A 13802-nucleotide genomic window follows, 5' to 3' on the forward strand; every position below is an offset into this window, starting at 1 on the left:
TTCATGTCCACTCCAATCTATAGCAACTCTTTCATAAAGTTTTTTTTTTTAAAAAAAATTGACAAGATTTATTCATAGGAGCTTTGCCACTGCCTTCATATAAGTCTGAGTATGACTGGTGCAAGGTAAACCAGTAGATTTCTGTAGCCAAGTTCGGTCTCCCAAACTCCTAGACAAACATTATGTGCTTGTTCTCCACACTGTAGCAATCCAGGCAATCCCTCCCATGACATACAGACAGTGCAACAATACTGAGTTTTTGGAAAACATTTGGACATAGCCATACTAATCTATCCAAACATCTCACTTACATTCTCACACAGACAAGCACACCTCTGGTCTTATGCATTTTTTGCCTAGTAATTTTATTGTGCCAAATTGCTAACTTTACTTCTCACTTCCAATGGAGCAACAGAATTAATTGGAATACAGCAAGTATCTCAATTTATAGAACATGCATGTATAACAACACTGATTCTGTGCACCTTTTCATGGCATTCACACCATATCCATCTGTAACTATCAATTTTATTGTGAGCATTACTTGAAATACTGACTATGAACATACGGAAGTCCCTCAGTCACAAGCAACTCAATGCAAAAGACTCAGATGTTGCTGGTTTCCTCCCAAAACAAGAATACAAAGGACCACTATTCTTGTTTATTTTTCTGATGACAGCTTAGAACATTTTGGGAACAAATAGTTCTAAGTCTAGCTATGCTCCTAAATAAATGTAGTCAAAGATTAGCAAAACAAACAAAAAACTAAAAGTATAGCAAACAAATTTAAGTGTCCAATTGTTTCATGATTTTCGTGAGATCCATTAAGTATATTAAAGAGGAATTACAGCCCACATTAGTCTTTTGCACCAATCTGCTGGGTTATCATCAGTGTGTGGGTATGTTATCAATACCAAAATAGAGTTGTTAAAATGTGTCCCAGCCTGACGACAGATATAAATACTCTAAATCATTTTCAAGTATTAGGTTTCTTACAGCTCTCCACAGACATCCAGTTTGGCATCCATAACATTTCACAGCTATTTGCTTCACTGAAACACCCTGGGAATCAGTTAAATGCACTGCTCAAAAGCATAATTTATTCTTATTTTAAAATAGCTCTGTGTATACCAACTAATTTATAATAGCTGATGCTGTTATTTAATTTTGATATTTTAATCCTGATTGTAATCATGACTGATTTAATGAAAACAGTGGTTGTACATTATAATGCCTAATAGTTTATTTATACAAAGTTTAGATTGTGAAGTTGAAAAAGGCTTTTGGTTACATGTAATAAAGTTGCAGTTTCACAAAACTAGTTTGGGAACAATCCACTCCCTCCACATCAATTCTTCTTATTCAGTGGAACAACATTGTTTTTATACTGCTTTTAGGACTTTTGACAGAGTATTTTAATCTGTATAAAAATTGTTTTGTTTTAAATGGTTTCTATTTGTTCATTGCCACAGAAGTCCTTACGGACTGGAGGTGATACAGAAATGCTGTAAATAAAATAAATATAGTCGCCCTCCACATTTATGGGGGTTATTTACAGGACCCCCTTAAAAGTTGGAAAAAAATAATATTTCTAGGCTACCCTAAACCTTAACTCAATTTATATTCATGTCTGTAAGGGATAGAGAAGCCCCGCTTCCATTCTGCCATCTCAGGGCATGTTGGGCCTTGTAAGCAGCCACAGCAGGGCAACCATTAGAAGGGGATGCAAGAACACTCTGTGTTATTTTATGCATTCATGACTTACTAACCTAGTAAAACTTTTCTTTACATTTCTAGTCTATGTACATTGTCTGTGATTTTCCACATCAAGCTGCAAAACTCCATCATCATCATCATCATCATCATCATCTTCCTCCTCCTCCTCCTCCTCCTCCTAGTTAATTACTTATGGCGACACACAAATAATCGAATTTGTGAAAATTAAACCTGCCAAAGTCAAGGTTTTACTGTAAAATTAACACAGTCAAACCCTATATATCTTTCTATCTAATTTACACTTTACAGTAATGCCCTGCCAAGAATCTGTAGTAAAATACAATCAAGCTTTTATCTTAAAGACTAGAAATACATTATTAATATTGTAACAATGTACATTTGCTGTTTATAATGCTCTGCACTAGTCATCAGGCGATCAAAGTAGTGCAGCAATGAATTAGTGCCTCACTGCTTAATCTGGGGTAGCTAGCATTCACTGCAGGTGAAGAAACATGAGGGATAAGTGGTCATCATCCTCTCCCCACCAGGGATGCCCATTGTAGTAGCTGAAAGGAAGAGATACTAATACATTCAAGTAGCAAAAAGGGTTGTGTAGGAAATAATTGTTACAAGGAACAATGGCCCGTTCCAGACGGGCAAAATGTACGTGCGTGGCACGTACTAGGGTTAGGAAGGGGCATCCTTTCCAGACGCCCCTAACTCTAGTATGTGCCAAGCACGTTCAAAATGGCAGCGCTCATTCTACATGGCATCACCATTTTGACGAAGCGGATGCTTAGCATCCGCACGTCTCGGTGCCATTATGACGCCGCAAGTGCACAACTGGTGCCTTGCGGCATCATAAGGGCACCGCAAGAAGAAGCTGCATTTTGCAGCTTCTTTTTTGTTGCGTGCAGGAGTCGCGTAGTTTGGCCGCTGGGGCTCCTCCGTGCAACAAATGAGGGCGGCAGGAGACCACCGTTTTCGGGCAGTCTATAAACCACCATTGTTAACTGTACTGTATTAAGTTACTATTTGGTAATAAGAGTATAAGAACACTCCTTTTGCAAAATAATAAAGATGATATTGTTTTGTAGTACTGCACATGTTTACTGGGTACTGCTATATGTTCTCTAAGGTCCGTCCAAAACACACTGCAGAAATAATCCAGTTTGAGATTGCTTTTACTGCCCTGGCTCAATGCTAGGGAATCTTGGGAATTGTAGTTTGTTGTTGCACCAGTGCTCTCTGACAGAGAAGGCTAAATGCCTCATAAAACTACAGTTCCTAGAATTCCCTAGCATTGAGCCTGGGAAGTTCAAGGGGTCTTAAGCGAGACTATTTCTGCACGATGTTTTGGACCTAAGGATCCTGCCGTACTTACCACTCAAATGTTGATCTGGGACAATGGAGGGAATTTGAAGTCAGTTTTGACCTTTTTTCTATTATTTTTTTCTATCATTTTCATAAATTCTAACACCAAAACAACTAAGAAGCAATTGTGCAATGGGTAACATGATACTGAACAACTCACTTTGGAAAACTAACAAAGAATGCCTACTTTGTTACTTTGAAAGAATACACACACACATACACACACACAGAGATCTCACTAACAGCATTATACCTTCTAATCAAGGCACCTGCCCTAAAGCAACCTGACTGATCCCACTAGGGATCCAAAGTACAGAATTCTCATTTCCACTTTGTTCTTCAGGAGTGAAGAGGGGGATTTGTGGGTTATATTTTACCCATTTTACCATTTCCTCTCCCTGCCGGGGCTGTTTTAAGTATGGGAAAGGCTTAAAAACAGGAAATCAGCTGGAGGTCAAGTTCTACTTCACTTCTCATTTATTAAAAGGCTTCTCGTCTGCCTCAGAAGTTTGAAGAAACAAAACGGGATGGGTGTCTGAGGTCACAAAAATGTTTCACTAACTTCATATTTTACACTTAGAAACATATAAAGGTTCTGCATAACAGGCAAAAATAGTTGTCCATCTGGTCCAGCACTTTGTTATCTGATTGACATGGGCTCTTTAGGCCCTCCAGAACAGAATCTCTCACAGGCTGTGGCCATGCTGCAATATTAATGCAGTTTGACACCACTTTAACTGCCTCTGCTCAATGCTATGGAATTCTGGAATTTGTATTTTTGTGAAATATTTACCCTTTTCTGTCAGGCAGCTTTGGTGCCACAACAAACTAGCCATCTCAGGATACCATAGGATGGAATATAAGCATAGCTCTGAATCATAGGACAAAATGGGTTACATTCTGCAAATGAAAAAAAAGAAAGAAAGAGAAGACCAGATCCCTTTCCTTTCCTTCCCCTTCTCTTTAAATTATTTTCATTCTGGACTTTGGGTGTGCTAGCTGAAACAGCACTTTAGGATAGCAGCCTTCAGCTAGAAACAAACAAACCAGATTCATCAGGAAAACATTAGTTTAATACACACCACGGCATTTTGGCAAAGTTAAGAGAAAATAAAAGAGTTTCATATATAGAGAAAAGTATTTCTTTCTCTCTTTTTTTAAAACCCACCAATGCAATATAATCAGGCATGCTGGGAAAACATTTCATCCTCACTGACAGCTCACATGTAACAACTCAATTACAAGTAGTCCCGACAAACAGACGTCTCACTAGGAAATGTCCCAAGGCAGAAGATTTACAAGTACATCTCAAATATCTCTTTTCATGGATAAATAGGTTCTCAATCAGTTTTTTGGTAGGTTCCCCCCCCCCTCCTTTTTGACAGCTTGCATGACTTGGCAACTCTAGAATATAAAACAACCAAAAAAAATAGAAAATGTACCCAGTTTAAGTACTTGCTGAAGTCAAATGTGTCCTATTTCTCCCAAACATATTATAGGCTTCTGCCAATTCATTCCATGCAGGATATATTCAACTTGCTTACCGGACATGAATGATAGCTGAATCAGTATTTTTAAGCTCAAAATAGAACAAAATTCTGGCACATGGGTATATTTTTTTGCTTTGTCCTTGGAGCAATAATTCTGTGTCAATAATTTATTAAGAAACCTCTATAAATGGCTCATATCATGGTCAGCTTCACTGATTTTTTATAAAAAAGAGATAAAAATGTAAATGTAAAAGTACCTTAAGATGTAAAAGCAACACAACAAGAGGACGTAAAAAACAAACAATCCCAATGCCATATAGACAGATATACAGGTTGAGTATCCTTTATCTGAAAATCCAAAACCTTTTTCATGGATGGCTGAGATAGTAACATCTTTGCTTTCTGATGATTCAATGTGTACTTGTTTCATGTACAAAATTATTTAAAGTATTTTCTAAAATTACCTTCAGGTTATTAGAATAAGGTGTATATGAAACATAGGTGAATTTTATGTTTAGATTTGGGTCCCATCTCCAAGATATGCATCACCCATATGCAAATATTCCAAAATCTGAAAAAAAAAATCCTGTCAGTGTATAAACATTACTGGGCTTAGAATTTCACAGGATAGAATAAGGTAGCTGGCAGAGGAAGCTTGATGGTGTAACACCTGGAAAGACTGCATCATGGTGACAGATATGGAGTGTCATAGTCACACCACTTGGGAGATATCCCAGGATGACTTAACAGTTGTGATGAAGGAGGCTGATGAAAGTGGACAATGGCAGACAGCTGTGTGAGGAGATCATGCCATGGACAATATGTATAAATATGGGCATGATCTATGCACAGTGTGGGTTATAGTTATTGATGGATGGTTGACTGGAGAGTTGTTATGTTGTACATACCCTGTAGTACAGTTCTATAAAATGATATTGGAGACTCTGGGTATTTCTTTAGCATCTTGTGCAAATATAGCTGCAGTCCGCACTGCAGAGTCCAGAAAGAAGGATCACGATTAGTATGCAGCTCTAACAAATCCAAAATTTGAAACCCTTCTGGTCTCAAACATTTCAGATAAGGGATACTCAACCTATACTAACTTGTATCTTTCCTCTTCCAATGAAACTCTTCTCCTTTCTGTCCCAGTAGATCCTATTTTGTAAGCCTTGAATCTTTACTCAAAGCACAGTTCTGACTTGATTAACCTGAAAAGTATCTCTGCCATCACTCAACAAAGCCCAACATCACATTATTATCATCATCATCATCATCATCAGTTATATAGAGCTGTAGAAAATTGGACTATACCTACTCTATATATAGCTTGAATGTTCATACATCCCATTGAGACTATTTATTTCATTGACTGATTGATTGACTGACTGACTACATAGCCTGTCTCTCAAAAGGGGACTGTAGGCAGATTACAAGATAGGATAAAAGAAAGTGGCTAAAACAATAGAAGGCATTAAATAATAAATCCATTCCAAATATTTCTTTAACACATTCCCTTTAAATACATCAAACACAATAAAGTGTGGGAGGATGACAAGATCTTCCAATAGCTTTAATATATGGGCAGGATTATATGGGGACCCAGGGCCTTCAGAAAATCTGGACGTAACATGTAAGGACTCTATAGGTCATGGCCAGCAGTTTGAATTGTGTCTGGAAACAAACTAGTAGTCGGTGAAAATGTTTCAACAAAGGCATGATATGATTCCTTGTTGCATTTGGCTATTTGTTACAAGTTATTGTTTTTATTCTGTCCCTGTAAACGTTTTAGAAGTTACTCATACTCTGAAGAAACATAATACAGAATTTTGGAATCACAGAACTGCAATCATCCCCTTCTCCAAATGTGTTTGATTTGGGCTGAGAAAGCCTCAAAAAGCCCATAAAGATTGCCAGAGAGGCTGGCTAGAGAACTGACAGTAGTTCTTACAGCCAACATTTTCATTCTCTTGGACAGTTTGCTTGGATGCCTGATGAGTTGGATGAAGAAAGCTTCGTCATTGTTCAACAGGCCAGAAATAGTAATTTATAACTACATCAAACCACTCTCTTCATCCCTTCCCCCTTTTCTTTCCCTCTCAAGTGCATCAATCAAACAATTGCAATTCATTTTATTTCCCCCTGCCTGTCTTCCTCTTCTTGCAACAAACTTCAGTAGTTCAAGACAGGATTTTCTTTGGGTGATCAGCTCCTTTTTCTCTTCCTGAAAGTATTTCCTTATGCTGGACAGGTAACTTGACACACTGACAAGTTACATTCCCATTCTTATGCTGCTACAAGTTTCTGTTTAGCTGGGAATGACATGGCTGCAATATTGCCAATTTGTACAGAAACTGAACTCAGTGTCAGAAGGAGGAGGAATGGGAAAGTAGAGAAGGAACAAAATGACTTCCCATCCCAAATGTAGGCAGTTTCCCTTGGCAGAGATCTTTCATACATGTTGAATGCAAGCAAAATGTGTTTTCCAACTAGTCTGCTGTGTTAAGGTCACTTAGTTTAAAAAAAAAAGCTCTAAGCTTGTTCCCCATCGCATAAATTCTTCTCTGTCCAGCTGATGTTAATGTATGCTTAGTCTTGTCTCAATCCTTTCCCTCTCCTGAGACGCCTTTTCAATTAAATCCTGTTATTTAATCTAAGAAGGCCGACACTCATTGACCAGTGCACTTTCTATCTGTGGATTTATGATAATCTAATGCACATCTCCCTTGGCAGAACGGCTGTCTGAGCTATCCCTATTGTTCTGGGGCCAGAAAGAAAAAAGCAAAAAAGAACCTCACAAAAACATTAGCTCCTTCTGAAGCCAGGAAGGAAATAGCATTTATTTAACATAGCAAGGGACCTTTCACTAACTGTCAGATGTCCTTGACCAGCACACATCATCATGGCCTCCTCAATGTGTGCTGGCTGCCCCTTTGCCTGGCTGCTCAGTTCTGATAAGAGGAACATAGTCCCCTGAGTGCCATTCACATCCAAGCCCAAGAGGCAACTGACTTAGAAGGGATCATTTTCAAAGGCTTATGAATTTACATTCTCCCAGTGTTGTTTTCAGAAAGAATCGCACAAGATTAAGAAGCAATGTCTCCCTGCCACACATCTGACAGAATTTCAAACCCCAAAATAAGATGATCTGCGGCATATATATATATATATATATATATATATATATATATATATATATATTATCTTACCAATAAGATTTTAAGTTTGGCACACTTACAGCTATAAGATATGGGTTCTAAATATTAACAAGTAAATTTTGTTAAAGCAATGACATCTTCCAAATTATGTCCACATTAAAGATGAAATTGCACACTATTGTTTAGAATGTAGCATGTAGTTCCTTATTGCTTTTCTTTGGTACAGATTATACTCCCCATTTGAAGCAGGACCACTATGGACCCAAACCAAACCTTAATCTTTCTCCAAGAACTGCCCACCAACACAGATAGTGACACAGCATTGCTAGCCGAAGCAAATTCACACTGACAGTTGTTGTTGTTTCAGAACTATCTTTAATGTTGTATGGAGTTTCAGAAAGATGGATTAATCTTCTTCCTCCCCACCCCCCAATCCAGATCAGGGATCCAAACAAGGTAACTGCAGTTTGACATTCCACTGATTAAGTTACCAAACTAGCACCCTGTAGCTGTAGTCAACCAAAGTGAAACCTTTATTTATAATCTTTGGGGAAAGGGATTTACTGATGTCTTAAAATCACGTTCTGGGATAGTATTAATTTAAACGAAGGTAATTTGTTACTCAGATTGTTATTCAGTGCCCATACACTGAAGGAAAGTTACCACTCTGTCGACGATCACATTTTAACCAAGAGACTGGCTATGTTGAGACAGTCTGACTTGCCAAAGGCCACCCACCCAGTTTTATGCTTTACAGTTACATAAGAAGATTGAACTGGAGCCTCTCATATCCCACCCTATCACTATGCATTGGTCTGGACAAATAGGCTTAAACCCAAGTACTTCTGCTTAATTAGAATAGCCTATGCTTGGCCAGCCTTAAAAATGTTTATGCTGTACCAAACAGTCAAATTGCTGTCTGTGTCAAGGACAGTAGATATTTATATAGCTGTGAGTTACTTACTTCATACAGAACCAGCATGTTTTAAATAAAAACATGTTTATCTGCAAGGAGACATGTGCATTCCAGCTGTGTGCTTTCCTGGCTGTTCCTCAAATGCACACTTGTCTAGATCTCCTACAAAAACTCCTGAGACATCTCATAATATGCCTGTATACAAAAGCATGCAACACTCTCCAATGTAGAAGGAATGTTGCATGCATACTTCACCACTTGATAGGTCATTAAAGTGAAGCTTTAGACTACATTCTGCTGTGCACAGGGCAGCACACATAAATATAGCAAGAGCTTGTTGGCTGACATTTTAATTATGGGTCCCAGACAGGGAGAAAGCTGGGATAGTAAAAATAAATAAATAATGTTATCCTTTAAAGGCAAAGGAAACGTACATCTTCCTTTCAATAATGGATCACCCTTAAAGAATCTTGTGACAATTAGAATAAAAACAGATGAGTCTGTCCCAAATACCATTAAGACACTGTAATATAAGCAGGTGATGATAAAACAGGTATATACAGTAGCATGTCATAATCTGTCTTTTTAGTTCTTCATCATTTCTGCCTTTGCATATATAAATATGTGGACAAGTCTCTGGATTCTCCTTAAGAGTCATTTTTCACACTCATTTTGCTCACAAAATGCATACAGCTGCAGCTCTGAACGGGTTAAGCAACAACTGTTTCCAGTTAAAGCGGTGTGCTTACTCTGCTAGACCTGAAGAAAAATTAACCTCAAGTTGGTCAAAAAAGCGTGGGTTCGCAATCAAACCATTTGGGAATTGGCAGATGAGAAGGGAGGGCCAGAGGCATTATCAAACCCATTCCCATTTTCAGAATTAGGTGGAACAGTAGCAGGGTTTCATGCATTCCATTTAGTTTTAAAGCAGTCAGAAAATACAAACCAGATAACTATCAGACTATTCCCTGCATTCTTCCTTCTAATCTTTAAACAGTCTACAGAGAAGTCAACGCAGTATTTACTACATAGCTGAAAGCCCAAACGTATCTTATAAAATATACTAATCACAAGGCAGCCTGTGGAGTCTGGTAATTAAGCAAATCAAGATAATCCCCCTGAGTTTTGGAACCAGCTCCTTACCCCAGCTGTTACATTGTCAACAGCTGGCATGAATTATTAGTAACATTTGGCTAACTGGATAATAAGGAGGACAGTCTGTGGTTGGTCCCAATTCTACTTTACTGATCTGCTTCACAAAAGGATCTTCTTAAGATTCTCTTATTCCCTTCTGAAGCAATGACAGTACCTCAAAGAGCAGTCTGGGTTTCACATCACTATAATGTGAAAACAATGTTAATTACACAGTTCTTTGAAGTTAATGTTTACAGAGTTGCACTTAGCTAAGCCCCAATATCCTGTAATCCAATCAACAACCATTATATCCTATACCACACCAGAAGCAAGTAGATTTACACAACCATATGGCAAATTTAGGTTTATTTCCTTAATCCTAGAGCACTACCACTTGTGACAAGTGTGCCATGAGATCAGAGTTCCACTGTCAATAAAGTGTCTGCTAAAGTGAAATCATTATGGGGAGCATGAAAATGTTCTCTTAGCAGAATTAAAATCCCTCCACACTTTAGATTCTGACAGATGCCCCATCATCATCTGACAGAAAACTGTATGAAATGTGAATTCATGATTTAATGTTACATGCACAGCTCTTCTTGCCCCACTATGAGAAGAAACATTTGGCTTCACTCACCCTAACTTATTGTTAATATGAACCAGAGATGATGATGATGATGATAACAACAACAGTGATTAGAATATTTATAGCACACCTTACATCACAGATTGTCAGAGCAAGTGTGTGCAAGTAAAATCAGCTTACAATTTAAAACTATCACATTAATTTAAAGAGACTAAAATAATTTTAAGCAATTTAATAAGTTAAAGTAAGCTTTAAAAAAAGATAAAAGTGTTCAAAATCACGTGCCTGTATGCTTAGGAAGAAATCAATTAGGCTCTAAATGCTTTAATAAAATGTCATATTTTAACTTAGTTCAAATCTCACTCTCTCAGCCTCAGCGGATGGCAATGGCAACCACTCTCTGAAGAAACCCTATGATAGGTCCGCCTCAGGCTTGCCATAAGTAAAACATGACTCAGAGGCACACAACAGCAACTGGAATAAAGTAAAGTCTTGCGTGGGGAATTTCACAACTAGGGCACCACAGCAACTCTCATGTCTTCATATAGCCTATTGCTCCCCCTGGTGGAACACAAAGAGGGCTCCTCCAGCAGAGGCGAGATCTTTGGTCCTTGGGCAAGCACAAGTTAAATGTATGGAGTATGACAATTCTGGCTAGATAAACAAACTAGCTTCAGCAGCCACAGTCTGAGGATGGTTTGTTCTGAAACATGTGTAAAAAGAGTCCACACCTGACCAATAAACTGAAGATGAACCTTCACAAACTGAAGCTTCACTTAGGCACTTCCTAGTTCATACATATATTGCATAGTTTAACATTATATACACATCAGTCCATACTGTGTGTGTATATGGGTGAATGCATGCATATGTGTACAGGCAGAAAAGCTAGGGAAACATCTGTGTAGCTGCAAGTGGTGAAGACAGAAGACTATCTGAATATTCTATCCACAGGGTGTTTTTACATATTTGAATTTAGTTTTTAGGTTTCTTAATATAAAACCTAAGGTTTTAAGTATTTAGAGAAAATGTGTTAACAGACTATTTGTACCAGAGCATTTTACAGTACACAGAGGGATTGCAAAAATAATGCATACTTTCACTGGGTTTTAATTTTTAACTTGGATGACTACTAAACATCATGTTAAGAAGATCAGAGTTGTATTCACTCTGACCACCACTGCTGCTTCCAGTCTCCATTGGCAGTTCTAAATGAAGAACCCTATATAATGTAACACACTTTGCCTCATAGGTGTTCATCCTCAGAAAGCTGGTGAGTGACAAAATTATAAAACAGGAATAATATATATGTTTCTCAAACCCCGATGTTGGCTAAAAATCTAACATTATAGCAAGCAGACAACAAAAGAAAGCTTCACTACCACCAATCAAAAGACAGTAAGCTCAGCACACTTACTGCATTCTACTCTTATCAAGACACAGAGTGCAGGAAACAGTGACAGAAGCTGTGAAGAGATAAGGCAGGAGGATCACTTTGCAACAATTAAACCTACTCCAGGGCTTCCTTCCAGCCACCAGTGGGTCCTTATTGCCAAAACTGTCTGTCCAACACAGACTGAATGAGTAAAAGGGAGCAAAAGCAGTAAATATGATAAAACACAGGTTTTGAGTTGTAATTTCTATGTTGGCCGACACTAATAAGTGCAGCAACAGAATTAAATACATTTCTTGATGCAGGGAAACATAAGACAATCTGAAAACAGAAAGCAGATCATTTAGTTTGAAACAAAGGCAGGAAGTACTGTCCTTCCTTTCTCTACTATGTTTGAGTTTTGAAAATAAATAAATAAATAAATAAGACATATTGATCAAGACAATAGGGAGAAGGCCAAAGGGACTGCATTCACCTGACACAGCAAAGTTATATTCTAGAAAGGTTCCTGGTATATATTGATGAACATCTTGATATATGGGTGGGTAGAAAGAGAAGCTATTTCAAATTTCATCCTCTGACTTTGCAAAATCATTTTGCAATTTATTGTTGCTGATTTCACAAATAAGAAATAATTAAATATTTAAGGCACTGGAATGTTACATTTTAAAATTTCCAGGCACTTGGGGACCTTCATTTTAACATTGGATTGGGAAGTGGAGGAAAATGGGGTGTTTGGTGTTCAGGGGAAATCCGGAGGAGGAAGAGGAGGCGAAAAGGGTTTAACATCGGATTGGGAAGTGAAGAAAGTGGAGGGAGATAGGCTTTGGTGGTCAGAAAGATCTGGAGGAGGAAGAGGAAAGGTTTTAACATCAGATTGAGAAGGGAATCACCACACACACACACACACACACACACACACACACACACACACTTCTGCCTCAACAATTCTTTCAGAACTCACTGCCAAGGCATGGAGAATGGGGCATTGGGGCTGCTTTTTAAAGGACCTTTCTAAGCAGTATTACTGTTTGCTGTTGTTGTTGTTGTTAACTGCCTCCCCCCCCCCCGTTGATTTGGACCCATGGCAACTGTGTTGACCTGTATGTAAGTTGATCACAGATTTTAGGATCAATTTATGGGCATAATTTTTTCTACTTATAGTCAAGTATATATGATATGCTGCCAATGGGTTTTCTGGGATGACTACAAAATTTAGTGAGCTGTACATAATGATTTTGATAGTGAGCCTGAAAACAGTAAGCTAGTACTTATCTCTTCAGTAATAATTATTAAATTGAGATTCTGTCAGGTCAGCCATTTAAGAAAGTAGGGCAGTTCTCCTACACACAAAGGCTATTACCAGCTCTCGAGGCAGGAAGGTTTCCTCTTGGCGAGCAATGATCAGGGAGACAATCTCTCCTTGCTTTGTGCTCCTCAGTGTGGCTACAAGCTCTTCTTGGGTTCTGCCAGTGATGTCTCTACCATTCACCTAATGGATACCACAAAAAAATAAAAACAACCAGCAACATAATTACCACTTGCATACATCAGCTACAAAGTGAGATATAGAATACCAAAAGTGAATAAAAAAGCTGCCATCCCTATTAATTTGTGGACTTCACAAAAGCAGCATCCTCACCAGTTCCCGTACCCCCTTGGTCTCTCAGATCCAGATTAGAATTGCAGGGTGGAGCCGTTCCCTCATGCACATATTTGAGGACAATTCTTAGGACCCAACCTCAGTGTTCATTTTGAGCCAGACTTGCTCTCTCCTAAATGGAGGATACCGCTGTATCATTCTCAAAAGCCCTTCTGTGTGCTGTTCGTTAAGAAAAGGGCCCTTTCAGTGATGGCAACCTGTTCTGGAATGCTCTCTTCACAGAGGACTGCTCTGCACCTACTTATCATCCTCTTTCTCCAAACTTTTTTTTAAATCCTAGAATTTAAGTATAAAACATTACTAACTTATTTCTCTGTGTTGTTGATTGTGTTGTTCAGATTTATTCCCTGTTAATTTTTTAAAAACATTATTGCT

General features: G+C 38.2%; 1 protein-coding gene across 1 annotated transcript in view; it reads right to left on the reverse strand.

The window, feature by feature from the left end:
* Positions 1 to 13802, reverse strand: part of PARD3B (par-3 family cell polarity regulator beta) — a 313146-nt gene that overhangs the window by 98200 nt on the left and 201144 nt on the right. The window contains exon 10 of the mRNA XM_042474689.1: positions 13128 to 13256. Within this exon, the coding sequence (XP_042330623.1) occupies positions 13128 to 13256 (129 nt within the window). The remainder of the gene's footprint in view (positions 1 to 13127; positions 13257 to 13802) is intronic.

Source organism: Sceloporus undulatus, chromosome 1 (assembly GCF_019175285.1).
Source record: "Sceloporus undulatus isolate JIND9_A2432 ecotype Alabama chromosome 1, SceUnd_v1.1, whole genome shotgun sequence".
In the NCBI taxonomy this organism is placed as follows: domain Eukaryota; kingdom Metazoa; phylum Chordata; class Lepidosauria; order Squamata; family Phrynosomatidae; genus Sceloporus; species Sceloporus undulatus.